At 48.2% G+C, this 26,974-nt stretch overlaps 1 protein-coding gene across 1 annotated transcript; it reads right to left on the bottom strand.

The window, feature by feature from the left end:
• Positions 1-3,224: 3,224 nt before the first annotated feature.
• Positions 3,225-20,850, bottom strand: Esyt1 (extended synaptotagmin 1). Its single transcript, XM_070042869.1, has 31 exons — positions 20,383-20,850; positions 18,791-18,832; positions 18,470-18,604; positions 18,284-18,357; positions 18,090-18,162; positions 17,831-17,920; positions 17,075-17,130; positions 15,476-15,599; positions 15,209-15,385; positions 14,815-14,897; positions 14,448-14,496; positions 14,234-14,320; positions 14,050-14,142; positions 13,762-13,833; positions 13,201-13,287; positions 11,975-12,124; positions 11,271-11,426; positions 10,872-11,048; positions 10,551-10,633; positions 10,418-10,466; positions 10,227-10,316; positions 10,019-10,114; positions 9,722-9,793; positions 9,544-9,630; positions 6,136-6,276; positions 5,850-6,004; positions 5,645-5,743; positions 5,428-5,559; positions 5,244-5,349; positions 5,005-5,054; positions 3,225-4,064 (listed from the first exon to the last, which is right to left on the bottom strand). The coding sequence occupies exons 1-31, from the start codon at positions 20,842-20,844 to the stop codon at positions 4,025-4,027; spliced, it is 3,387 nt and encodes a 1,128-aa protein (XP_069898970.1). The 5' UTR covers positions 20,845-20,850; the 3' UTR covers positions 3,225-4,024.
• Positions 20,851-26,974: the final 6,124 nt, after the last annotated feature.

Raw genomic sequence — 26,974 nt, 5'->3', positions numbered from 1 at the left:
TTGGAGATAAGTCTCACGGAATTTCCTGACAGGGCTGGCTTTGAACCACGGTCCTCAGATCTCAGCCTCCTGAGTAGCTAGGATTACAGGCGTAAGCCACCGGCCCTTGGCTATATAAGGGAATTTTTAAAGTTTCTCAAATTTCTTCCTTTTTTTTGGTTGGTCATGGGGCTTGAACCCTGGGCCTGGGTATTGTCCCTGAGCTCTTCAGCTCAAGGCTAGTGTCTACCACTTGAGCCACAGTGCCACTTTTTATGGTAGTTAATTGGGATAAGTCTCATGGACTTTCCTGCCTGGTCTGGTTTTGAACTGTGATCCTCAGATTTCAGCCTCCTTGAATAGCTAGGATTGCAGGCATGAGCCACCAGCGCTGGCTGAAATTTCTTTTAAAAAATACTTTTGACTGTGCTAGATCAAAGCAGGGCATAGTAAATCCACAGAAAAGACAGGTTTAGTGTACTGGATTCAGGATAAAGAGCAGCTCTCTAGAGAGTGCTATAGATGAATAAAGTCTTTTAGGAGCCAGGTTTCAGGGAATGCCAGTCAGAATAAGTTCATGTAAATGCAGTTAAGGAATCATGAGGAGTGGAGTGAGATGAAAGTGTTATATAGAACTAAGCTTACAGGGGCTGGGAAGGTGGCTCAATGGTAGAGCGCTTGCCTTGCATGCCTGAGGCCCTGGGTTTGATTCCTCAGCACCACATAAACAAGAAAAAAGCCGGAAGTGGTGCTGTGGCTCAAGTGGTAGAGTGCTAGCCTTGAGCTGAAGAGCTGAGGGACAGCACCCAGGCCCAGAGTTCAGGCCCCACGACTGGACCAAAAAAAAAAACAAAACAAAAAAAAACAAAACAAAGCAAAAAGAACTAAGCTTACAGATGGGAAGAGTGCTAGACATATGTGTTACCCACTTAAGCCATGCTCCAGCCTGGTTTATGGCTCTTTGGGACAACCTTTATTTATTTATTTTTTTCCCAGTAGTACACTAATAGGACTCCAGCCCAAAATTAGAAAAGAGGAATGAGTGTAGTTCAGTGGTAGATGACTTGTCTAAAATTTATGAGGCTCTGGTTGTTCCGGGTTGAGAACCTGGTGGCTACTACCACCAGGAACATTGTGTGGTTCTGTATGTAAGGAAAAGGGGAAAGGCTGCTGGGAAGACAGCTGGATTGCCACGCCCATTTAACTATAGAATATTGCTTAGTACAATCCCAGGAAGCCACACCCCAAGAAAGTAGCAGCATATATGTCAAAAGAAAAAGCTGCTTTTGGAGCTGGTTGTAGAGTGCTAGCCTTGAGCAAAAGCACTCAGGGACAGCGCCTGCGTTCAAGCTCCGTGATCCAAAAAAAAAAAAAAAAAAAAAGTTGATTTCAAAAATATCAGTTTCAGGGCTGGGAAGGTGACTCAGTGGTAGAGTGCTTGCCTTGCATGTATGAGGCCCTGGGTTCGATTCCTCAGCACCACATAATCAGAAAAACGCTGGAAGTGGCACTGTGGCTCAAGTGGTAGAGCACTAGCCTTGAGCTGAAGAGCTGAGGGACAGCGCCCAGGCCCAGAGTTCAGCCTCACCGCCACACACACACAAAAATAAGTTTCATTCCTTTGTTGAACAACCCATGATTTATTATAGGTTAGGAAAGAATAGGGACCCTTCTAGAGTGAGAGAATTTGTAGCATGTCTTCTAGTTTCTGGAAATATAATTACTTGAAAGTGATGAAATAGCTCATGTTTTTAAGATCACACATAACAAAATCTCCATTTCTAAAGCCAGCTAGAACATCAGGCCTTGGGCCATCTGCCTAGTATCTAATAATTATACAAGAGACTTTAAATTTTTATGTTCCTCTTCTGCATTTTTGGAATCCCCTCTCCCTCCTATCCAGAATTGCTGGCCAGGGAGGAGGCAGCAGCAACCAAGAGCTTATAGCAAAGGCTTCGGATCCTCTTAAGTTTGAAAGAAGATTGCAGAGGAACTAATGGTGAGTACAGCGGGATCACTGAGAACAGCGCAGCTGAATTAGTGGACAGCATAGATTCAGTTTTTAACAATAGAATTTGGAGAACTTATGTAACTGAATGTAGTCCTTTCTGAGTCTTCCATTTTTCAGTGTGGACTACACTGTGGTGCTCCTGAGATATGAGTCTGATGGAAGAAATCCCTAAATTTCTGTTCAGTGGCCCTGTTTCCAGCCTAATTCTTCATCTCACTCTCCTTTCACTTGGCACAGCTCCTACAGTTTGCATTCCAGAAAAGCTCCAAGGAGCAGAATTCAAGTTGAACAGATCCAAATGGGCATGAATTCTCAGCTGATTAGCAGGTGTGGCTGAGCATGCCTTGATAGCACTGCCAATACAAACCTGGCTGTGGTACAGAACTTCCAAGTTTGCCAGGTGTAGGGAATTCTTTCCCCAGGAAGCCCATGACAATGGTGAACAAAAAAGCTGGATGAATAAGACTGTCACTGCCTAGAAACAATTCTCATGTGAAAACCAACAGCTAAGTCCCACTGGGTCTTTCAACATCCTCAATGGAACCAATACTCTTTGAGCTTCTAATTCCATGAGTCATATTATGAGTGCAATGCTTCTTGGTCATTGTTACCCCTTCTATCATTCTCCCCAGCCTCCCAATATTCTTTTTTTCATGCTAGTATTGGGCCTTAAACTTAGGACCTATGTGTTTTCTCTTAGCTTTTTCACTCAAGGCTAGTGTTCTACTACTATTGGAGCCACAACTCCGCTTGCAGCTTTTAGGTGATCAACTAGAAATGAGTCCCGTGAACTTTTCTGCCTGAGCTGGTTTTAAACTACAGTGCTCAGCTCCTGAGTAGCTAGGATTATAGGCATGAAGTATCAGCACCTGGCTAGACTACGTAATTGTAATTGATAATTTGGGTAATTTTTGGGGGGGGTTCCGGTCATGGGGCCTGAACTCTGGGCTTGGGCGCTGTTCCTCAGCTCTTCAGCTCAAGGCTAGCGCTCTACCATTTGAGTCACAACGCCACTTCTAGCTTTTTTCTTTTTGCTTATGTTGTGCTGAGGAATCGAACCCAGGGCCTCAGGCATGCAAGGCAAGTGCTCTACCACTGAGCCACCTTCCCAGCCCCTAATTTGGGTAATTTTGAACCAGTTATTAAACCAGTTATTTAGGATTTGAAGGTTTCTGACAGTTGGATAGACATATTGGATAGGTTGGATTCCTAACTTGGAAGTAAAAGAGCACAGTTGGTTTGAATGTAATGTTTAATATAAGACACAATGGATTGACAGAACTGATGCAAAATTAAAAGTATAAAGATTCAATTCTAGTCAGTGAGTGTATAATCTAGGCACTTGGACAAACAATTGGCCTTCTTGTCCTGAATCCTTCATGGCCATCTGCACATCACCAGCTTGGGCTCTTAAGAACAGAATCCCACTACTTAAAAGTTTGGGTAGAATCACAGCATTCCTGAGTCCCAGTGAATCAGGAGACTGGCCCTAGCCATCATAGCAAGTGTATTTTCAGGACAAGCTTGAAAAAGGTGTGAACAGACATGGACTTGGGGTCTGGGTTGCCATACGTTTGCTACATGCAAGTTCAAGAGGTCACAGTTTGAGAGGTTTGCCCATCCACCTGTGTATCCTCCCTGACCACTCATGGTAGGGAAGATGACCATTCAGTTAAAAGATCTTTCCAAAAGCTGTATTTGGCATAAGCTAATGCCACTGCTAGTGCTGCCAGTGGCCAGGCACAGGTGTAAAAGGCCCTGAGGAGTTGGGAGTGAGGGAGAACAATGTAGGCAGGGCAGGAACTAGCCAGCTCAGATCCCTGCCCTAGGAGCCTGAGGATAAAGGCCATGCAGTAAAGGGTAACGTGGTCCTCTTTGGTCAGGCAAAGGCCCTAGTATGGACCTGAAAGGCGAAAAGAGCTGAAGGGCGCAGGCTCAGCTCTGGGGCCCTAGCTGTAGGCTCATCACATCGACGAGGTGATACAGTGAGAGGCAAGGCAAAAAAGTAGCAGAGTGGCTGCTCACCACCAGCTCCTATGAGCTGCCCTTGTCTTTGTCATCCATCAAGTCATACCTGGGGGAACAAGAATAGGACTCAGTTAGAACAAAAACGTGTGTCCTCTTCTTTGTTGTTGTTGAACTCAGGGCCTGCGTGCTATCCCTGAGCTCTTTTGCTCAAGGCTAGTGCTCTACCACTTTGAGCCATAATGCCACTTCTGTTTTTTGTTGTTGTTGTTGTTGGTCATGGGGCTTAAACTCTGGGCCTGGACGCTGTCCCTCAGCTCTTTAGCTGAAGGCTAACACCCTACCACTTGAGCCACAGTGCCACTTCCAGTTTTCTGGTGGTTTATTGGAGATAAGAGTCTCATAGACTTTCCTGCCCAGGCTGGCTTTGAACTGCTATCCTCAGATCTCAGCCTCCTGAGTAGCTAGGATTACAGGTGTGAGCCACCGGCATCTGGCCCACTTCTGGGTTTTGAGCAGTTAATTGTAGTTAAGAGTCTTACAAGGATTTTTCTGCCCTGGCCGGCCTTGAACCACAATCCTCAGATCTCAGCCTCCTGTAGCTGTTTATAAGACTGAGCCACTAGTGCTCAGTACTTTGTCCTCTTCTAACTAATACTTAAAAAAAAAAAAAAAAAAAAAAAAAAACTAATCCTGGGGCTTCAACTCAGGGCCTAGGTACTGTTCCTAAGCTTTTTTGCTCAAGGCTAGCATTCTACTACTTGAGCCACAGTTGCACTTTCAGCTTTTTTTGGCAATTAATTGGAGATAAGAGTCTCATACTTCCTGCCCCAGCTGGCTTCAAACCAAGATCCTCAGATCTCAATCTCCTGAGTGGCTAGGATTACAGGTGTGAGCCACTGGTGCCTGCCATAAGGCACATTCTCAGTGTTCCAATATTTCATAGACTCAGTAGTTCTGAGCTCAGATTACATTCTCCCCCACCCCTTTCTGTGACGGGGATGTTTCTTAAATATCCAACCCCAGGTCCTACTCATCCAGGAACTCACCATTGGGCTGCACCCTGGGAAAGATCTATTTCAGCTAGATCCAGCTGCACCTGTGTTGGAGGATGGGAGGATAGATGTTATTTTCATAACTTCAAAGACTGTTCTGTCATCACATTTCTGATGTGACACCACTGTAGAGGTGGTAAAGCTGCCCCCCAGTGTCACCTGCGATGCTTTCTCAACACACTGCAGCCGGGCTCCCAGCAGCTGCAGCTCTCACCCCTGCCCTGCCCTCTTACCTTCCCCAGAAGCTCTCGCTCTCTAGACATGAAGGAAGAATTAGACTTCACAGAGATATCCAGCTTTCTCCTGAGGGCCTCATCCTGAGGCAGTTCCCACTCAAACCTGGGGAGGGGCTGAATTTTAGGGTCAGGGTCCCTCACAATCCTTCCACCCCTCCACCTTGAATGCCCACTCACTGACCGTTCACTGAATTCAGGACTGAGGGTCCTCTTTTTCTGTGAGGTCTTCCTCTTGGTACCTCGGTTCTTGTCTGGCAGGAGCAACAGCGACACATAAGGGTCAGGGAGATCCCGTCCATTTTGTCGAAGGGCCCTGTAAGGGGACAAAGTAGGTGACAAGGCAGCACGACGAAAAGGATGGAGGGAACCCTAGACATCTGGACGGTGGGACTGCTCACCGGCAGCTGTGGACAATGCTAACCAGCTTTCGTTCTTCACTGTAATACCAGACTGTCAGCTTCACTTGGCCCAGCGGCCCAATAGGAGCTTCAAGGGGACTGTGGAGAGATGGAGAAAGGTCTGGGAGAAGGTGGTGCCCTCGGGAACCTGTGAGTCAAACTTCACATTCCATTCTGCATTCCATCTGCCAGCCCAGCCCTTTACCTGTCACCATGGGTCAGGCGGTGCCGGAGCTCTGGGGCCGAGGAGGTGACGTGAGTGAGTCCCCCTAAGAGCTCTGGTTCCTCACTCAGGGAGGAGGAGCTGTGACTGTGGCTGTGACTATGAGCTTCCACCCCCGAGTGCTGGGACACCAGGATCTGGGGGCAAGAAAGCTGTGAGCTGAGCAGTTTTCTCGGAGCTTGCGGTAAGGCCTTCCTAGGAGGCCTTCAGTCTGAAGGGCCTCTCCTCACCCTCCCTCCTGCACCACCTACCATCTTCTGGCACTCACCCCTAGCTGTACTCTTAGTAGCACCTGCCCCTGACCATTGGCAAGTGGAAACCAGCGGTCCAAGCAGAGCCGATCTGCCTTGAGGATCTCTGAGAGTGGTAGGGATAAGGAGCCCAGGGCACCAGTCCCCTCACCCCGAACCTGTGGCAAATGCATTGACAATTTATTTAATCCTGGCATTCAAGGTCCAAACACTTAAGACTCATAGGTGGGTTTAGTGAGATTCCCCTTTGTGAAGAGCAGGAAATCCATGGTAACAGCAGCTGTTCCTTCTATTCTTCCTTAACTGAAGTAGACTCTACTATCTACCTGCTAAGCTTTCACAAATAGCCAGTAGTACCTGCAGAGCGGAGAAAGAATGGTATAAACAAAAATACACATTTGAGTCTTTAACCCCTCTACTTCTTGCTGGGGAGTGAGAAACATTTCTTTTTCCTCCATTTCTCCTATTCTAACACTGTTATACAAAAATAAATCCTTGCTAAAATTATTTTTTTAGGCTGGGTACCAGTGGCTCACATCTGTAACCCTAATAACTCAGGAGGTGAGATATAAGGATCATGGTTCAAAGCTAGACCAGGTAGGAAAGTCCATGGAACACTTATCTACAACTGACCATCAAAAAGTCAGAAGTAGAGCTGAGGCTCAAATGGTAGAGTGTCAGCCCTGAGCACAAAACCTTAGGACAGTACCCAGCCCCTGAGTTCAAACCCTAACACTGGCACACAAAAAAACCAAACCGGGGCCAGGAAGGTGACTCAGTGGTAGAGTGCTTGCCTCACATGCATGAGGCCCTGGGTTCGATTCCTCAGCACCATATAAGCAGAAAAAACCGGAAATGGCACTGTGGCTCAAGTGATAGAGTGCTAGTCTTGAGCTGAAGAGCTGAGGGACAGTGCCCAGGCCCAGAGTTCAGGACCCATAACCAACAAAAACAAACAAACCAAAAAAAACCTTCTTGTAGCACCTTGGTATTGCATGTGTAGTATGCATAAGGCCCTGTTTTCAATCTTCACCACCAAAATGTTCATCATAATAATAGTCATAATAAGCTTGGCATCAGTGGCTCACGCCTGTAATCATAGCTACTCAGGATGCTGAGATCTGAGGATTGTGGTTCAAAGCCAGCCCGGGCAAGAAAGTCCATGAGACCCCCTATCTCCAATAAACCACCAGAAAACTGGAAGTGGCAGAGAGCTAGCCTTGAGCAAAAGAAGCTGAGGGACAGTGCCCAGGCCCAGAGTTCAAGCCCCATAACCGAAAGAAAAAAAAAAAAGGCATAATAAAAAAACAAAAGGCTAGCCAGGCACTGGTGGCTCATGCCTGTAATCCTAGCTACCCAGGAGGCTGAGATCTGAGGATCGTGGTTCAAAGCCAGCCCGGGCAGAAAAGTCTGTGAGACTCTTATCTCCAATAAACCACTAGAAAACCAGAAGTGGCACTTGGGCTCAAGCGGTAGAGTGCTCTCCTTGAGCTGAAGAGCTGAGGGGTAGTGCCCAAGCCCAGAGTTCAAGCCCCACGACCAACAACAACAAAAAAAGGCTAAGGAGACTAAGAACATTGTTCAAGTGGCAGAGCACCTGCCTAGCAAGTCTGAGGCCCTGAGTTTAAACACTAGTACTGAAAAAAGAAAAAAACATAGCCAGTTTATTTTCTTCTTTCCAGTAGTATTCTAACTGAATGTCTATATCTCCATTTCATGACTTACCAACTTCAAAAAGTTATCTACTGAGGGGCTGGGAAAGTGGCTCAGTGGTAGAGTGCTTGCCTTGCATGCATGAGGCCCTGGGTTCTATTCCTCAGCACCATATAAGCAGAAAAAGCTGGAAGTGGTGCTGTGGCTCAAGTGGTAGAGCACTATCCTTGAGCTGAAGAGCTGAGGGACAGTGCCCAGGCCCAGAGTTCAAGCCCGACGACCGGCAAAAAAACAAAAAAACACACAAAAAAAACAAAGTTATCTACTGATTCCTTGCTATGAAAGGTAAATAATGGAGCTTTTTTTTTTTTTCTTTTTGTGCTGATCCTGGATTCAACTCAGGACCAGGATGTTGGCTATGAGCTTTTGAGCGCAAGCTACCACTGGAGCCCCAGCTACAGTGCTGTTTTCTTTTCTTTTCTTTTTTTTTTTTGGTAGTGGACCTTGAACTCTGGGCCTGGGCTCTATCTTTGAGCTTTTCAGCTCAAGGCTAGTGCTCTACCACTTGAGCCACGGAGCCACTTCCAGTTTTCTGATGGTTTATTGGAAATTAGAGTCTCATGGACTTTCCTGCCCCAGCTGGCTTTTTTTTTTTTGGTTGGTCGTGGGGCTTGAACTCTGGGCTTGGGCACTGTCCCTGCGCTCTTCAGCTCAAGGACAGCACTCTACTGCTTGAGCCACAGCGCCACTTCCAGTTTTCTAGTGGTTTATTGGAGATAAGAGTCTCATGGACTTTCCTGCCCGGGCTGGCTTTGAACCAAGATCCTCAGATCTCAGCCTCCTGAGTAGCTAGGATTACAGGGCGTGAGCCACTGGTGCCTGACTTCCACTGCCGTTTTTTTTGTCGGCTAATTGAGGTAAGAGTCTTACAGACTTTCCTGCCTGAGCAGGAAAAAGTAAAAAAAATCAAAAGTGGAGCTGTGGCTTAGTGGTAGAGCACTAGTCTTGAGGGGAAAACGCCAAGTGAAAACTCAAAGCCCTGAGTTCAAGCCCCTGTACTAGGAGTTGTCCCCCACCCCCACCCCGCTGCCCGCAAAAAAACTACTCAGAAAATGTTGGAAGTGGTGCTGTGGCACAAGTGGTAGAGTGCTAGATTTGAGTACAAAGAGGCTCAGGGACAGTGCTCAGGCCCTGAGTTCATGTCTTAGAACCAGAAAAAAAAAATCCATCTTTAAAGTCAAGAGTCATTTAAGAATGCCTTTCTTACTGCCTCTACCTACTTTCTCCAGTCTGGTGGAACCCTTCCTTCGCCACAAGAAAAACCCTTCTTCATATCCTTCTACCTAGTTATTATTCTGAAAGTACTCTTTGGGTTTTTTGTTTGTTTGTTTTGTTTTTTTTGGTCAGTCGTGGAGCTTGAACTGTGGGCTTGGGTGCTGTCCCTGAGCTCTTCAGCTCAAGGCAAGCACTCTACCACTTGAGTTATAGTACTGCTTCTGGCTTTCTAGTGGTTTATTGGAGATAAGAGTCTCACAGACTTTCCTGCCCAGGCTGGCTTTGAACCATGATCCTCAGATCTCAGCCTCCTGAGTAGCTAGGATTACAAGCGTGAGCCACCGGCACCTGGCTTATTCTTTGTTTCTTTTTTCTCTCCTGCAAGAGACTGAGCTTCATAAGGATGACTTTGCTATTACATTTCTAATTGGTTCAGTGCCTATTCTGTGGAGGGAAGCTGATAAGTATTTGTGGAATAGTTTAAATATACACAGTACCTGTAACTCCAGGCTCTCAGTGTGTGGCTTCCTGATGAGGAAGGAGGCACTCTCATCCCAGACAGGGGCTGACGTCTGGGGAATAGCCTGGTGGAGACGAGAGATTATAGTCAGTAATTGATGCTTAATCCTCTACTCATTTCCCTTCCCTTCACAACAGCACGGTATTTCCTAATACCTTCGTTTTATGAGAAGTCTCTCCCACAGTGACAGTAGCATACGGGCTGGGAGGCTTGGTGCCTTTTCGGAGCTGGAAAGACAATAATCGTGTTGTCTTAAATTTGAACCTAGTTAGATTACCTCACAAATTACAGCCAAAGCCAGTGGCCAAGTCTCCATTTTCACTTAACAGCCACACCCTCATGGCCTTGGACAATCTTCCTGCCTCAGCACCATTTTCAGAAAGTAAGGGGCCATGAGGATCATTCACACCTAAGGGAGCTGGAGTAAAGGCCTGGGGAACTGTGGATCTCACCGGCAGGTCATCCGCCCGTTCCAGGTAGACAGACAGCAGGGCAGCTGCCAGCTCTGCACTCTTATGAGTCTGGATCAAACTGTTTACCTGCAACACCTAGGAAGACACACAGTGGACGGGGCTGGGAGCTGACACTTGGGCTGGCAAGTGCCTGGGAAGCTAAGAGAAACCCCATCCTGGTCCTTTCTCCTCCAGAATCCTCTCTTACCTCCTCTAACTCAGCAGCAGTGGGTCGGGGGGTCAGCCGTTCCAGGCGCAAGTGCAGGCGGCCAGATGGGACATCCTCCAGGGTCAGCCACTGGGGAAACAGGCAGGAAATGGCTTGTGAATGTGGGACTGGAAATGGCAAAAGAGGCATGGGTCAACTTCAGCAAGGATGGATTCTAATCCCGTGCTCACCTCATCAAGGAAGCCACTGTTTAGGACTGTGGTAAGACTTACTTTACACCTGTGGAGGAGAGGCTGAGGTCATATTACATGGCCAACAGAAACCCAGCTTCTCTCAGCCCACCAAGGGCTTCTACCCTCTCACCTGCCCAGAAAGTCATCCTTGTCCAAGTCCTTGTCAAAGACCTCAACGTCTAGCTCTTGGCCTGGAATTGATGTGACAATCACCTAATAGGAGAAAATAGTACAGACAAAAGGGAATTCTTTTTTTTTTTTTTTCTGGTCAGTCGTGGGGCTTAAACTCTGGGCCTGAGTGCTGTCCCTCAGCTCTTCAGCTCAAGGCTAGCACTCTACCACGTGAGCCACAGCACCACTTCTGGTTTTCTGAGTTGAACCAGAGAATTTTGACCAGTCTTAAAACTGTGAGGGAAGAATGGGGCAGACTCAGAGGAGTCTCAGTTCTGACCTCAAACACCTCGTTCCAGCGGGGGTTGAGATCTTCCCGGACAACACGGCTCCGGAAGCTTCGTCCAGCCAGCTTTAGTTTGACATAGGGGTCAGACTTGCCCTTCACCAGTCCCCCCAAGAAACGGTCTTTGGCAATCAGGTCCTGGGCCTCTAATACATGGATCCGAAGTACGTTCTGCAAAAGGGAAAGGTAAGGATTGGAGGTATGACTCAAATGGTAGATCACCTGCCTAACTAGTGCAGAGTCCTGAATTCAAATCCCAGTAGTGCCAAAATGGGCAGATGGGGCACCAGATGGCAGTCAATGGAACAAGAACTCTCCAAACTAAGTCTGCAGCAGGTCTTGCACACTTACAGTAGGCAAACAGACCCTAGTATTTTCCAGCTGTCAACTTACCTCAGTCCCAAACTGGCTATCAGGAGTCGTGTGACAGGGCCGGGGCGGGGCATCCACACTGCTACCTTTCTGGGGACTCTCATTATCCATGTCCCACATACTAGGAGTACCAGGTACAGTAGGGAAGCAAATTTCTGATGAATCCAGGTACAAGATCTGGGAAAGGTAGTATGGTTGTAGAATTAAGAATATTCAGCTAACCGATAGCAAGCAAGGTGTGGAGGAGTTGGGGGTCCAAGTAGAGATCTGACAGAGAAATGATTGCTGTCTTGGCTAGGCTCATCTCTAGAATGTTCCTACCCCTCCCATTCTTAATTCACATATTCTTCCCCCAGTCAAGTCAGTAAACATGCTTTCATATACTTACTGTAGGTGCTTCTACATATACTAGCCCATTTCATCTCAGTGGGCTCCACTTCTATACTCTATCAAGAATTTCACAGGGCGGGCTGGAAAGGTGGCTCAGTGGTAAAGTGCTTGCTTTGCATGCATGAGGCCCTGGGTTGATTCTTCAGCACCACATACGCAGAAAAAGCCGGAAGTGGCGCTGTGGCTCAAGTGGTAGAGGGCTAACCTTGAGCTGAAGAGCTGAGGGACAGTGTCCAGGCCCAGAGTTCAGGCCCACAACCGACAAAAAAAAAAAAAAAAAAAAAAAAATTCACAGGGCTTCCCCAATCCTCTGTACTTTTTTTTCTTTTCCATACCCGCATGACCAGTTTCATGTAGAGCCTGGAGTTTAGGCCAGAACCACTGAGCTGGAACCACTGGTCCAGGGTGAGTTCCGGAGCAGTCAACAGCCGAGCCAGGGGCAGGGTCAATGACCCTAAAGTCAGGGCTCTGGAGTCATCCTTCACCTACAAGCACAGGAAAAGGGAATTTAGTGAAAAGATTAGGGGAAAGAGGAGCATACAGAGGCACAAAAACATAGCTCTACCATTAGAAATGACAAAATAATGGCATTTGCAGGGAAATGGATGGAGCTAGAAGGAATCATGTTGAGCGAGGTAAGCCAAGAACGAAGAGACAAACAGTACATGGTCTCCCTGATAAGTGGATGATGAATCCAAAATGTTAGGTGATATGACAAAACTAACAGGACTTAAGAAACAAAGAACTCCCACTCATCTGGTTGAACCACTACTAAATATCCCCATGCTGCTGATCACATATATGGTATATAACATATGAGCACCGTTATATATTACAGACTGTGATAGACAATTTGCTCCAGGAAAGTTAGAATGAACTTGTGACTTTAAATGAGCATCATTATTCCACAATACTGTGAATTTCCGGAAATTAAGTAATCACTTAATCACGATCAAAAAAAAAAAAAAAAAAAGAACCTTGGGGAAGGGAGGGAGAGAGGGGATGGTAGGGGGAAAACAATGGAGGGGGTAACAATGTTCAAGAGGAAGTGGAAGTGTACTCATTACCTCACTCATGTAACTGTAACCCTCTGTATAGTATCTTTACAATAAAAAAAAATTAAAAAAAAAAAGAAAATGGAAATAACAAAAAAACAAACAAACAAACAAAAAAAAAAACATAGCTCTAGCATCATTCCTGTTTTCCTATCACAGACTACTCCAACTTTTTTTTTTTTTTTTGGGGGGGGGACTTTGAGCTCAAGGCCTGGGTACTTGTTCCTTAGGTTTTATTTGTTTTTTGTCTCCCTCCCTCCCTCCCTCCCTCCCTTCCTTCCTTTCCTTCTTTCTTTTTCCTTCTTCCTTCCTTTTCCTCAATGCTAGCTATATCATTTGAGTCACAATCTCACCATCTTTTTGGTGGTTAATTGGAAATTAGAGTCTCATGGACTCTTATCCTGTCTGAGCTGGCTTTAACCATGAAAAAAGAGAACACAAGGCCCAGAGTTTGATTTCAAATACAAGCATGTATACGCATACAGACTCAAAAAAATTTATCTTACCTGTACATCAAGCTCTTGGCTTCGAGGGTCTTGCAGGAAGAAGCGAAAAGCTTCCTCCCACACTGGGCTGTTGGTGTTGTAGACAGCCTGGAGATGGGGAGGATGGAATAGGGAAAATACTAAACAACTATTCCTGTTTTTCCAGAAATCCCTTGCTTTCTCAGGCACGTAAGCCAAACATTCTACCACTTGAACTATGTCCCCTGACATATACACATTCTATTTATTTTTTTTTTTTTTTGTCGGTTGTGGGGCTTGAACTCTGGGCCTGGGCGTTGTCCCTCAGCTCTTCAGCTCAAGGCGAGCGCTCTACCACTTGAGCTACAGCGCCACTTCCGGTTTTCTGGTGGTTTTTATTGGAGATAGGAGTCTCACGGTCTTTCGTGCCCGGGCTGGCTTTGAACTGCGATCCTCAGATCTCAGCCTCCTGAGTAGCTAGGATTACAGGCGTGAGCCACCAGCGCCCGGCACATATACACATTCTAAAGGGGAGCCTTCATTCCAAAAAGAACCCTCCCCTGACCGATATAATGCCCCCCCACAATAGTGTCCTGGGCTCACCTTGCTCTCCTGGGTCACATCCTGAATTGACAGCTGTACCATGGGATTGGGTTCCTTGTTCCCCTTCTTCAGCTGGGTGGGGGAGGGTAGAATACAGAAGTCATCATTGGGGAATCACACCAGTATCTCTTTCCTGGGGTGGACCTGACCCCCCCCCTTGGAACTCTTGCATCACGGCTGTTTCAGGAGCCCAGCAGGCAGGCAAATTTGCATCTTCAACCAGGGAGGGGTTGGGAATGCTGCCTTCAGGGCTTCCGTTCCCATGAGCCACCCAGGAACCCAACTCACGGGAAGATCCTGGCCCCGATCCAAGTAGACAACAAGGATGGCAGCTGATGGGGGCTCTGGTCGAGAGGTGATGCCCCGATTCCACTGCAGGACCTGAGCCGAGGGAAGGAAGAAATGGTCAGACCTGGGTCCTGGTCATCCCTAGACTACTTCCCCTGCCCGCTTGCTGCTCCACAAGGCTTACCTGCTCTAGCTTTTCTGCATCTGGCAAAAGTGACAGCCATTCTAGCCTCAAGTGAACTTGGCCTTGCCCACCTTGTAGAGGGAACCACTGAGGAGAGAAGCAGAAGAAAGTGTTGTAGGTATCAGATGCTACCCAAGCAATTCCCCACCAGTTTAGCAGTTATTGCCTGCCCAGAGGGTGAGGTCACTCCCAATTTCCTCTTCTCCCAACTTACTTCATCCAGTACTCCAGCTTGTAATACCCTCCCTACGTCCAGCTTCATTCTGAAGGATGGGGGGAGAGGCAGGGAAGGGAGGGGAAGGTGGTAAGAGGGAGAAAAGTAGAATGTTACAATCAATAGTATGTCAGTGGCCTTCATCTACCCAGAACTAACTGGCAGATCCCAGACCCTTTTCCCTACACTCAGGAGATCTTGGTGTGTCTGTGTATGTGCATATGCGTGTGTGCATGTATATGTGTATGTATGGTCAGATGGAACGGGAAAATGATACATGAATGAATCCTAGTCTCAGAAAATATAATTACCTCTAGGACCTCAATAGCACAAGGCCTTTAGAATCTTAACATAGGTGGAGTCTCACCTGCCCAGAAAGTCATCTTTATCTGGGTCCTTGTCAAACACTTCCACCTCGATCTCCTGTCCTGGGACCTCATGTACCATCACCTGTAGAACACAGAAGGTTAAGGCCTGGGCTGGGAAGGTGGCTCAGTGGTAGAGAGCTTGCCTTGCATGCATGAGGGCCTGGATTCGATTCCTTAGCACCACATAAGCAGAAAAAGCCGGAAGTGGTATTGTGGCTCAAGCTGAGCTGAAGAGCTGAGGGACAGTGCCCAGGCCCAGAGTTCAGGCCCACAACAGACCAAAAAAAAAAAAGGGCTAAGGCTTTACAAGCTGCAGCCATGAGGACCCTCCAATCAGTATCTTCTCCCGTGACCTCTCCAAGCCTATTTCACATAGCCGACTTGGCTTCTTACCTCATAAGTCTCTCCCCACTGAGGGTTGAGCTCCTCATCGATGACACGACTGCAGAATGTCTGGGTGCCCACCCGCACGATTGCATAGGGATCTGACTTGCCCTCAATCAGGCCTTTCACATATTTGTCCTTGGAACTCAGCCCTCGAGCAGCCAGCAGGTGAACCCGAATAATGCCCTGGGGTTAGGAATCAATTAGTGAGAGACTCTAAGGACCTAGCTCAGAGTTCTAGAGAACAGGATTCAGCTAGCAAGGAAGAAGCCATACCCTGGGCAGAGGGGAACGCAACTGGGCCACATCATGAAGGTCAGGCACAAGGGGCACCAATAGTCGGTTTGGCAACACAAGGAAGGCAGCAATGGAATCCATGATCATGGTGTCAGAGAGTGAACTTCATTGGGGAAATAGAAAAGGAATATAGCCCCAACTTCTTATTTGCATACCCAAACCAACTGTTTCCTATTATAAAGAGACAAACCCTTTATTGAAAAGCAGCTTTAGCCAGGTACCAGTGGCTCACACCTGTAATCCTAGCTACTCAGGAGGCTGAGATCTGAGGATCGAGGTTCAACGCCAACCCCAGGCAGGAAAGTCCCTTGAAGCTTTTTTTTTTTTTTTTTTTTTGTCAGGCGTGGGGCTTGAACTCTGGGCTTGGGCACTGTCCCTGTACTCTTCAGCGCAAGGCGAGCGCTCTACCACTTGAGCCACAGCACCACTTCTGGCTTTTTCTGCTTATGTGGTGCTGAGGAATCAAACCAAGGGTCTATACATGCACGGCAAGCACTCTAACACTGAGCCATCTTCCCAGCCCCCCTGGAAGCTTTTTATCTTCAATTAACCACCAGAAAAACAAGTGATGTTGTGGCTCAAAATTAAGTAGAGCACTAGCCTTGAGCAGGAGCTCAAGGACAGCACCCAGACTCTTGAGTTCAAGCCCTATGACCAGCCAAAAAGAAAAGAAAAAGCCTTGATACTTTTTTTTACCCTAATTTGCTAATAACTACCACTCACTAACACTAACACCCTCTCTCTCTCTCTCTCTCAGTTGTGGGGCTTGAACCCTGGACCTGGGCGCTGTCCCTGAGCTCCTCAGCTCAAATCGAGTGCTCTACCACTCTATCCTAGTAGCTAGGATTATAGGCATCAGCCACGGGCGCCTTGCTTCCCTGTCTCTTCTTTATTGCCCTTCCATTTCTCACTGTCTTTTGTTTTTTTGTTTTTTTGGGTTTTTTTTTTGTCAGTCATGGGGCTTGAACTTAGAGCCTGGGCACTGTCTCTGAACTCTGACTCATGGCTAATGCTCTACCATTTTGAGCCACAGCACCATTTACAGTTTTTGAGTGGCTAATTGGAGATAAGAGTCTCACAGGGACCTTTCTGTTCAGGCTGACTTCGAACCCCAATCCTCAGGTAACTAGGATTATAGGCATGAGCCACCTGTGCCCAGCTTCTCTCTTTTGGTATTGGTACTAAGGCTTCCACTCAGGACATGAGCACTGTCCCTGAGATTTTTTTTTTGCTCAAGACTAGAGCTCTACCACTTGAGCCACAGCTCCACTTCCAGTTTTGTAGTAGTCTGTTGGAGATGAGAGGCTCATGGACTTTCCTGCCTGGGCTAGCTTCAAACCATGATCCTCAGATCTCAATCTCCTGAGACACTAATATTACAGGCTCCATTAGCCCTTTTTATTCCCTACCAAAATGCATGTTCTTCCACAAAGAAAATAAATCACAAGATGAAATTTCCCAGAGGTCTTATTTCCTCCACTAGTGCTAAAGTCTCAGGGGACACTGCTGCATCTTTCACTGCTTTGTATCCCTTAAACATACAACCCAGGGCTGAGTCACTTAGTAGGTTCCTAATACCTAACTCCTGGGATATCCAGCAGATTGGTCATCCCTGTCCAGTTGATATCCAGAGTCTAGAAGAAAAGCACAGGGTTAGAACAAACCCAAAAGAGCATAGGCATGCCTATCCAGTGTTTCCAGACCCCTCCCCTTTCCTCTCTTTTTCTTCGTCCCTTCCTCCTTCCCTTCTCTCAGAGTCTCTCTCTCTCCCCATCCCTGCCCAGCCTGGGCACTGTTCCTTAAAATTTTTTACTCTAGGCTGGCACTCTACCACTTAAATCATAGTTCCACTTCCTGTTTTTTGGAGGTTAATTGGAAACGAGAGTCTCATGGACTTTTCTGCCCAGGCTGGCTTCAAACATTGATTCTTAAATCTCAGCCTCCTGAGTAGCTAGGATTACAGGCATGAACCACTGGTGCCTGTCCACCCCCACCCCCAGTTCTTTTTTTTCTTTCTTTTTTTTTTTTTTTGGTCGGTTGTGGGGCTAGAACTCTGGGCCTGGGTGCTATCCCTCAGCTTTTCAGCTCAAGGGGAATGGATGCTCTACCACTTGAGATACAGTGCCACTTCCGGTTTTCTGAGTGGTTTATTGGAGATAAGAGGGCTGGCTTTGAAACATGATCCTCAGATCTCAGCCTCCCTAGCTAGGATTACAGACGTGAGCCACCAACACTCGGCTCCCGGTTGTTGTAAATCCTCTTCTTACTCCTCACAGCTACCTACTTTTACCCTCCCAGTCCTGTTTCCCCATCCCACCTTAATGTTTTCCTTACCGGGCGTCGGATAAAGAACATTGACACAGCCCCCACGATAGGAATGTCCCCCACAAGTGGCTCAAGAATCACCCGCAAGATGCCATGTAGCTAAGACGAGAAGAGAAGGGCAAGAAGAGAGGATCAAACTATTCCACAGAAAAGGCCCTCTGTCCTCCCAGTCTTTCCCAGCCTTAAGGTTTCCAACCTCCTACTTCCATATATGCTGTGAACCTTGGGAAGAGACTCCACTACAAGGGCCCCTGGCATTCTGACCCACCTGCATGCCCTTAATCCCTGCTTTGCAGAAATATTTCTTAACTTCCACGTCAATCTGCACATCACCCACATAGCTGGGAGGTGGTGGGAAAGAGAATAAAGAAGGTAAGTAGTAAGTTGGAATTAAGGGGTCGGGGGAGTAAAGTAGTGGACCCAGGAGTGACCAAGGTCCGCCCATTGATAGGGAAATGTTACCTGACGTTCAAGTCCAGCAGGATCTGCTCTTTTCTCTGGCTAGGGTGAACCTTGACTCCAATGATTCTCAATGGCTGGAGAGAAAGGAGGTCTCGAAAGAAGCAGGAGGGAAAGGGAAGACTCCCTCCCATTCCCTTTTGGACATTTATCCAGGCTTCCTGACCATCTCCTCCCAAACATACATACCTTTTCACCCAGTTCCACTCTTGTAAATGTGAATGTTTGCAGATGGGGGTTAGATCCCCGAACAGCTGGAGCTACAGTTTCAGCCAGAAGCTTCTCCATATACTGGCCTAAGAAAGGCCAGACTTGGGCCACAATCTAGGAAGAAAGGGAGATGGTCACAGAAACTCATCTTCCCTCTAAAATCAGGGTCCTTCAGAATCCTCCCCTTAGGACAGCTCTGGAAACTAGGCTCCATCTAGAAGTGACATGTGGCAGGGATCAGCAAAAGAAATGAAGCCCCAGTCTCCCCTTAGAAAAAATAAAACCCAGGGCAGTCCTCACCTTGTTTAGCCATTCAGCCTTTTCCACATCTGGGAAGCTGACCTGGAGGTGGAAAAGCAGACACAGTGACCCTGTGCTTCCTAAGAAGCCAGTGGGAGGCCCACAGAGGACAGGGAACATGACCATTTGGCAGGGACTCCTAAGATCCAGGAGCTGGAGCATGTCCTGAGGTTTCTTTCCTCAGAACTGGGGTGTGCCGAGATCTCTGGAATAAGGGGAGCTAGCAGGGTGCAGGCCACACAAAGATGCTGTGTGGCTAGCTCATAGACACTAAATGACAGCTGATAGGTCAGAGAGGGGGAGGAAGGAGAAGGGCACATTCTTTCTAGAGGGGGAGGTCCTAGCAAACCACAGCTCCAGGGATCCTGGGATTGGATTGGAGGAGTCCTGATCCCTTTGTCCAGCCTGCCCTCCTCCTCCTCTGGCTGGACTGGGACTCCCCTACTCAGAAGATGAAGAAGAGAGTAACATCCTCAAGCAGGGAGGGGAGAAGCGCTATGGAGGCCTCTCTGTGTTCCTCCTTTTCCCTTCTATTTTCCTTCATTCTTCTCTCCTTCCTTTCCTTCTCTCTTTGCCACTCTTCCTATGTGACCTCTTCCATGAGGAAGTGTGTTCCGTGTGCGGCAAGGAGGATTCATCTCCATGCTGGATAGCTGGGACAGGCAGTTGCTGCCTGGTCTACAAGTCCCCTAGAGCCACCGAAGGCTTTCTTCTTCCCAGTGTAGTGTCTGGGAAGTGTGGTGATGTCTGACTGTCTAATGTCTGTCATGATCGCCCGAACTAGGGAGCACCTCTGCAGGTGGCAGGGTGGGGCGGGTAACGGATCCAGAGCGTCTGTAAAGCTGGAGAGAAGCATCTGCTTCAGCTTTGGGTGTGTGTGTGGGGTGGGGGGGGTGCAGAAATAGGGTTTGGGTCTGCCGAGGAAAGCGGGCTACCCACAAGTCCGGAAAAGGGTGTGGCCGGCGGGCGCAGCGAGGGCCGCGGGAGCTGCAGCGGCCGCGCCACCTTCCGCCGGGCCTCCCCCACCCCGCCCCACCCACGCCTCCGCGGTGCGGCGGCCCCGCCGCTCCCGGCGCCCCGGGGCCGGTCAGCCCAGGTGCTAGGGCTCAGCTAACCCAGGCTGCCGCGGTACCCCGGGGCACAGGAGTGGGAAAGAGGCAAACTTTACGGCCGTGGGTTAGAAAGGAAAGACCGTGTGGCAAAGGCGAGGAAAGACACAGGGAACTCCGAGCAGGGACGCGGGCCAGGATGCCCTGGGGGCAGAAGCAGGAGCAGCGTCTCCAGAAGCTAGCAGGAAGGGGGTGCAGGGGGGGCCTCGGAGGGAGAGTCTCGCTACGAGAGGGCCCCCGATTTTACACCGCTCTTGCCCAAGAGGAGAGGAAGACGGTCCGGATTCTGTGGAAGGACCAGCCGGCCGCGCAGGAAGGGTGGGTGGGGAGTCCCGGGCGTCCCGGGCCCGGCCCGCGGGCTAGCGGGACCAAGTGGAAGTCCGGGGGCTCCGTCCACGAGCGCGGGGGAAACTTTGCCTTTAGGGGCCGGAAGGGAGCCGGACCTGAGCTGCAGAAGGGAGCTGTGCCAGAGGGGTAGCTCACCCAGGCAGGTAGCTCTCGGTGGCTCAAGTACAGCGTCTCGGCCGTGAGCCGCTCCTCGTCATCCAGTAGCTGTCTCGCTGCCCGAAGGCTCCGCTCTTTCTCCTCCCGCACCCGGCGCCAGCCCAGGTAGAGGGCGAGGCCGAAGAGCACGAAACCCACGCTGAGCCCCGCTGCCCCGGCCAGGTACACCGGCACCAGCACCAACAACCGCCGCCCGAACGAAGTCAGGACAGCCAGGGCCTCACCAGCCGCGCCAGGGCCGGCAGGGGGGACCCCGGAACCCTGGTCTGGTTTGGGGTGAGCAGCAGGAGGGTGGTCGGGGCGATCCGAGGGGACAGAGGGCTGGTCCATGGGCCTGGAGTTAGGGTCTTCGGGGTTGGGGCTAGAGCCCTCTCCGGGAGAGCGCTCCATGGAGCCGCCCGACCCAGTTGGAGGTTGCCTGCCTACTCTGACTGCGTGCATCCAGCTTGCAAGCCGTGACCCCCCCCTCACCCCCCCGCCCCAAGACAGGGGAGGGGACCCCCAAGCCACGCCCCCACTCCTGACGGTTTGGGTTGGTCCGCGCCGCATCCACCGAGGTGGAGTCAAAGGTTGAAGCCCCGCCCCTCCTGCGGGGAAGGGAGCGCGCTTTGGGTAAGACAGGACCTCCCCGATTGGATAAGAGAGCCGAAGATGGGCGTTCTGCGCTGGCGGGAAAAAGGAGGAAAGGGGCTAAAGGGCAATATTTGATTGGCAATAAAAAAAAAGAGGCGTGGTGTGCTATTTAAAGAGGAGGATCCAGTCCTCCTCCCACGTGGGATTGGAGCCCTGTGGCATGACGTCAGGTAGAGCCGCAGGGCCAATTCCTGGATTTTAGAGAAGCTGGATTTGCGAAGTTGAGATTTCCTTCTACTCATTCGAACGATTTGGCAGGATTTGGTCCTTATGTTCACTGGTCAACTTTCCCCAACTTTTAATATTCTAAGCACATTCCTAATCCACACTCCCTCCTTCCCTCTTCCCTTGTTCCCTCTGGTTGCCCTTACAAAGGAAAGAAAATAACCCTATATGGAATGAAAGCTGTCGATGACCAACCGGGTCTATTCTGACCCCAGGCCCCTAACTTGTAATGGTTTTCTCTAGAAAAATCCGAAGACTCAGAAATAGAGTGGGGGGGGGGGAGGGGAGGTGGATGGAGGAGCAAGTAAGAAGTAGGACTTTCTGGAAATCTCTGGAAATCATCTATATCATAGAGGAAAAATTAAGACTAAATTGATTCAGAGAGGCTGGGGGAGGCAGGGCTCCACAGTAGTAGGAAATATTTTCCAAGAATTTCCTAATTCTGAGGAATTTATAGGACATTAAAAAGAGGAATCTAGAGTAGGGAGAGAGCAGGGCGCCGGTGCCTCACACGTGTAATCCTAGCTACTCAGAAGGATGAGATCTGAGGATCACAGTTCAAAGCCAGCCCGGCAGGAAAGTCCGTGGGACTCATATCTCCAATAAACCACTGGAAAACCGGAAGTGGTGCTGTGGCTCAAGCGGTAGAACACTCGCCTTGAGCTGAAGAGCGCAGGGACAGTGCTCAGGCCCGGAGTTCAAGCCCCACCACCGACAAGAAAAAGAAAAAAAGAGTAGGGAGAGGGAATATGACTTAGTGGTAGAGTGCTTGCCTAACATGAAGTCCTGAATTTGATTCCTCAGTACCACATAAACAGAAAAAGCTGGAAGTGGCTCTGTGGCTCAGGTAGTAGAGTGCTAGCCTTTCAAGCCCCACGACCAGCAGAAGAAAAAAAACCTACAGTATTATGTAGGTTTATGATGGAAAGGTACAAGGTACAATGATGATAACTATTGTTACTTAGAGGTAGATGATGTTCAGGGATCCGCAAACTACATTAATTGCAAGCTGAAGAAGGAAGAGTTGGTCTTAAGATGATTATATTTTAATGCAGTGTGTAAATGAGTCTTTTGTGTTAGGCAGCAAAAGAACTAGGGTTTGTTATTGTGGAAAAACTAGATCAGCAGCTGATAAGTTTTAATCTGACTCTTCAGGACATAGATTTCATCAGGCCAGATTTCATCAAAGCTGCTTTAAAACCTAGCCCAGCTTCCCTCCCTTACTCTTAATTTTTCTCACTTCCCTTTCTCTACTTCCTTGATGCCCGCAGTATTGAGATGGTTTCATTCCTTTTGTAGAACTGTATAAGGAACAATTTACTATCTGCTTTTTCTACTCTACATAATCTAGAGGTGAGCAGGTAGAAAGGAAACAAGCAGCTTGGAAAAGATACAGATAATCTATTCCCAAGTAACTGGAAGGCAAATGAAACTCGTTAAACAGAACTCTCTGACTGAAATTTGCAAAGCACTAGAGTGAAAGAGAGGGTTTCTGAGACTAGGGAATGTACAGGATGAACCTCCTTTCCAAACTTCTTCCTTCCTTTCATCCAGATCATCAGATCTTCTTACTTAGGACGCCACTATATAGAGGACAAAACCTCATCTGTAAGCTTTTGCACCTCTTGAAACCTGGGAGCCGTAGGATCCCAGCTGCAATGCAGTTCGCAGCACAAACAGGGTGGGTCTCCACCCTTTGACTATGCTTGCTGCTTCCCAGGTGCCACCTGGTGGTGGTAAGCAGTAAATGGGTAACAGGAAGGGATGGTCTTTCCTTGGAGGAAGTATATTACAGGGTGGGGCTGAAGTGAGGGGAGAGAGTACCTTTATTTCCTGAACTTGTAATCTTAGATTTTTTTTTTTTTTTGCCTCCCAGGAGATGCAGAGGGTTATTCTGATTTTAGCATACTTTATAAAGAAAATGGTAGGGCCAACAGGGTAAGGAAATGTCCTTCAGTTCTGTTCTTCAAAAGTTATTGCCATGTAGTATTCCCAGTGTTGGATGTCTCTATTCGATCTTTTTGAACTCAGGGCCTATGCGCTTCCTGTAAGCTTTTTTTGCTCATGATTATGAGCAACAGCTCCACTTCCAGTTTTTAGGTACCTAATTGGAGATTAAGTCTCATGGCCTTTCCTACCCAGGTTGGCTTTAAAAGACCATCCTCAGATCTCAGACTCCTGAGTAGTTAGGATTACAGCTCTGAGCAACCAGCACCCCAGGTCTATCAAGAATATGCCAAGAATACTCCTCGCCCCGTTTCTTTCTTCTTCTTCTTTTTTTTTTTTTTGGTCCAGTCGTGGGGCCTGAACTCTGGGCCTGGGCGCTGTCCCTCAGCTCTTCAGCTCAAGGCTAGCGCTCTACCACTTGAGCCACAGCGCCACTTCCGGCTTTTTTCTTTTTGCTTATGTGGTGCTGAGGAATCGAACCCAGGGCCTCATGCATGCAAGGCAAGCGCTCTACCACTGAGCCACCTTCCCAGCCCCCTGGCCCCGTTTCTTACTAGTTATAAAATCCTGGGCAGATAGGTGTTTGTGTGTGTGTGAGTGTGAGTGTGTGTATTGTACTGGTACTTGGGCTTGAACCTGATCAGGGCCAGTGTGTTTACCCCTAGCTTTTTTTTTGTGGGCCATGGTGTGTGTGTGTGTGTGTGTGTGTGTGTGTACTTGGCCATGGTGTGTGTGTGTGTGTGTGTGTGTGTGTGTACTTGGGCTTGAACCCTGGGCTTGGGCACTGTTCCTGTGCTCTTCAGCTCAAGGCAAGTGCTCTACCACTTGAGCCACAGTGCCACTTCCGGTTTTCTAGTGGTTTATTGGAGATAAGAGTTCGTAGACTTTCCTGCCGGGGCTAGCTTTGAACCATGATCCTCAGATCTCAGCCCCGAGTAGGTAGGATTACAGGCATGCGCCACTGGCACCTGGCTCTTTCCTTCTTTCCTTTCTTTCTTCATGACGTTTGCTCTGCCACTTGAGCCACAGCTCCTTTTTCAACCTCTTGGTGGTTGACGGGAGATGAGGGTCTCAGCGACTTTCCTGCTTATAATCCTTAGATCTTAGCCTCTTGAATATTAGGATTTAGGCATGAGACACAAGTACCTGGCACAGAAAAAAAAAAAGCCTGCTTTTTCTCTGTAAAATGGGTACAGTACTACCCACTGAATTAATAAAATACATGCAAAGTGCCTAGCATAGTGCTTTGGCTGCATTGTCTCAATAAATGTTAATGATCATTCTAGAACTTTTTTTTTGGTCAGTTGTGGGGTTTGAACTCTGAGCCTGGGCACTGTCCCTCAGCTCTTCAGCTCAAGGCGAGTGCTCTACCACTTGAGCCACAGCACCATTTCTGGTTTTCTAGTAGTTTTTTGGAGATAAGAGTCTCTCGGACTTTCCTGCCCAGGCAGGCTTTGAACCAAGATGCTCAGATCTCAGCCTCCTTAGTAGGTGGGATTACAGGTGTGAGCCACCAGCACCCGCTTAGAACTCTATATTTTGGGTAGCAAGGACTTCCCTTCTTTGAGCAGCTCCTCCTCCCCACACCTTTTTCTTTTTGCTGAGGACTGAAACCAGAGCCTTGAGCATGTACTGTATGTCCTCAGTCATTTTTTTTTTTTAAGCTGCCTAGGCTGGCCTTGAGTTAGGTAATTCTCCTGCCTCAACTTCCCAGGTAGCAGCCCTTCAAACATCTGAAAACATCCATTGAGTTTCTCTTTGGTGTTCTTCCTTCCTCACTTTCTTTCCTTCTTTTCTTTCTTTTTCATTCTTTTCTGACTGTCTCTCTCCCTCTCCCTGTCCCTTCCTTTCCCGTTCCTTAATTACCATGGTTTGCTTGGCTTTTCTGCTCACAACTGGTACTCAGTCACTTACGCTACACGCCTAGCCTGGCTGTTTGCTGGTTAATTGAAGATGGACTCTTGAGAACTTTTCTGCCTGGGCTGGCTTTAATATTTGAACCCCCAGGTCTCAGCCTCCTAAATAGGTAGGATTCAAGGATTACATATATAATCTTTCTCTTCTCTTTCCTTTTCCTTTCTCTCTGCTCCAACTTAGGGCCTAGATGCTGTCCCTGAGCATTTCGGCTCCAGGCTAGCTAGAACTTTACCACTTAAGCTCCACTTTTGTGCTGGTTAAGTGGAGATAAGAGTCTCTTGGACTTTCCTGTCTGGGCTGGCTTTAAATCATAATCCTCAGATTTCAGCCTCCTGAGGAGCTAGGATTATAGGCATGAACTACCAATGCCTGACCCCCTTCAGCCTTTTCTTACAGGGTTATTTTTTCACATACAACTCTGATTTAGCAACAGCTATCTAAAACTTACATTTAGAGTACATGATACAGCCAGGCACTGTACACCTGTAATCCTAGCTATTCAGGAGGCTAAAATCTGAGGATCATTGTTTGAAGCTAGGCGAGGCAGGAAAGTGTGAGACTGTGACTCCAATTAATTATCAGAAAAGTTGGGAGTGGAACTGTGGCTTCAGTGGTACAGGCAGTGCTAGCCTTGAGTAAAACCAAAACAAAACCCAAGGACCACACCCAGGCCCTGAGTTCAAGGTTTTATTTTATTTTTTAAGTGCTGGGAAATGATCCCAGATGAAGCATGTTAGGCAAGTCCTCTGCCACTAAGCTACACTTCCAGCCCCAAATTTGATTTTGTGTGCCAACTGGAGATTCCAGGTGGCTCTTATATGAATTTACTGCATTAATCTCCACATTAATCTCCACAAGTTGTACGTTTTATCCCTAAGCAGTACTTTTTTTTTTTTTTTGGTCCGTCATGGGGCTTGAACTCAGCCTGGGTGCTGTTCCTAAGCTCTTCAGTTCAAAGCTAGCTCTTTACCACTTCTGGTTTTCAGGTGGTTAATTGGAGATAAGAGTCTCACAGATTTTTCTGCCCCGGCTGGCTTTGAACTGCAATCCTCAGATCGAAGCCTCCTCAGTAGCTAAGATTACAGGCGTGAATCACTGGTGCCTGACTCCCTAAACAGTATTTTAAGGGGAGACAGGCCCAGTATTTTAGTCATTCCATACAACAGACACTGAATTTTTTTTTCTTCAGCTCAGCGCTTGACCACTTGAGCTACAGTACCACTTCCAGTTTCTGGTGATTAATTGGAGATAGGAGTCTCACAGACTTTCCTGCCTGGGCTGGCTTTGAACCTCAATCCTCAGCTCTCAGCCTCCTGAGTAGCTAGGGTTACAAGTGTGAGCCACCAGCACCTGGCTATTTTTTTCTTCCTTCCTTTTTTTTTTTATTTGGGTCCAGTTGTGGGGCCTGAACTCTGGGCCTAGGCACTATCCCTCAGCGCTTCAGCTCAAGGCTAGTGCTCTACCACTTGAACCACAGCACCACTTCCAGCTTGGAACCACTTGAGCCACTTCCGGCTTTTTTCTTTTTGCTTATGTGATGCTGAGGAATCAAACCCAGGGCCTCATGCATGCAAGGCAAGCGCTCTACCACTGAGCCACCTTCCCAGCCCCTCTTTCTTTGTCGTGGGTACTGAACTCTGGGCCTGGGCGCTGTCCCTCAACTCTTCAGCTCAAGGCTAGCACTCTACCACTGGAGCCACAGCACCACTTCCGGCATTTTCTGCTTATGTGGTGCTGAGGAGCTGAACCCAGGGCCTCATGCATGCAAGCAAGCACTCTACCACTGAGCCACCTTCCCAGCCCCTACTTTTTCTTTCTTGTATGTACTGATGAATGTTTGTTTGTTTGT

Source organism: Dipodomys merriami, unplaced genomic scaffold, assembly GCF_024711535.1.
Source record: "Dipodomys merriami isolate MVZ:Mamm:240054 unplaced genomic scaffold, mDipMer1.0.p SCAF_10, whole genome shotgun sequence".
Lineage (NCBI taxonomy): Eukaryota > Metazoa > Chordata > Mammalia > Rodentia > Heteromyidae > Dipodomys > Dipodomys merriami.
The sequence above is the reverse complement of the archived record's forward strand: the minus strand, read 5'-3'. Positions and strand labels throughout refer to the sequence as shown.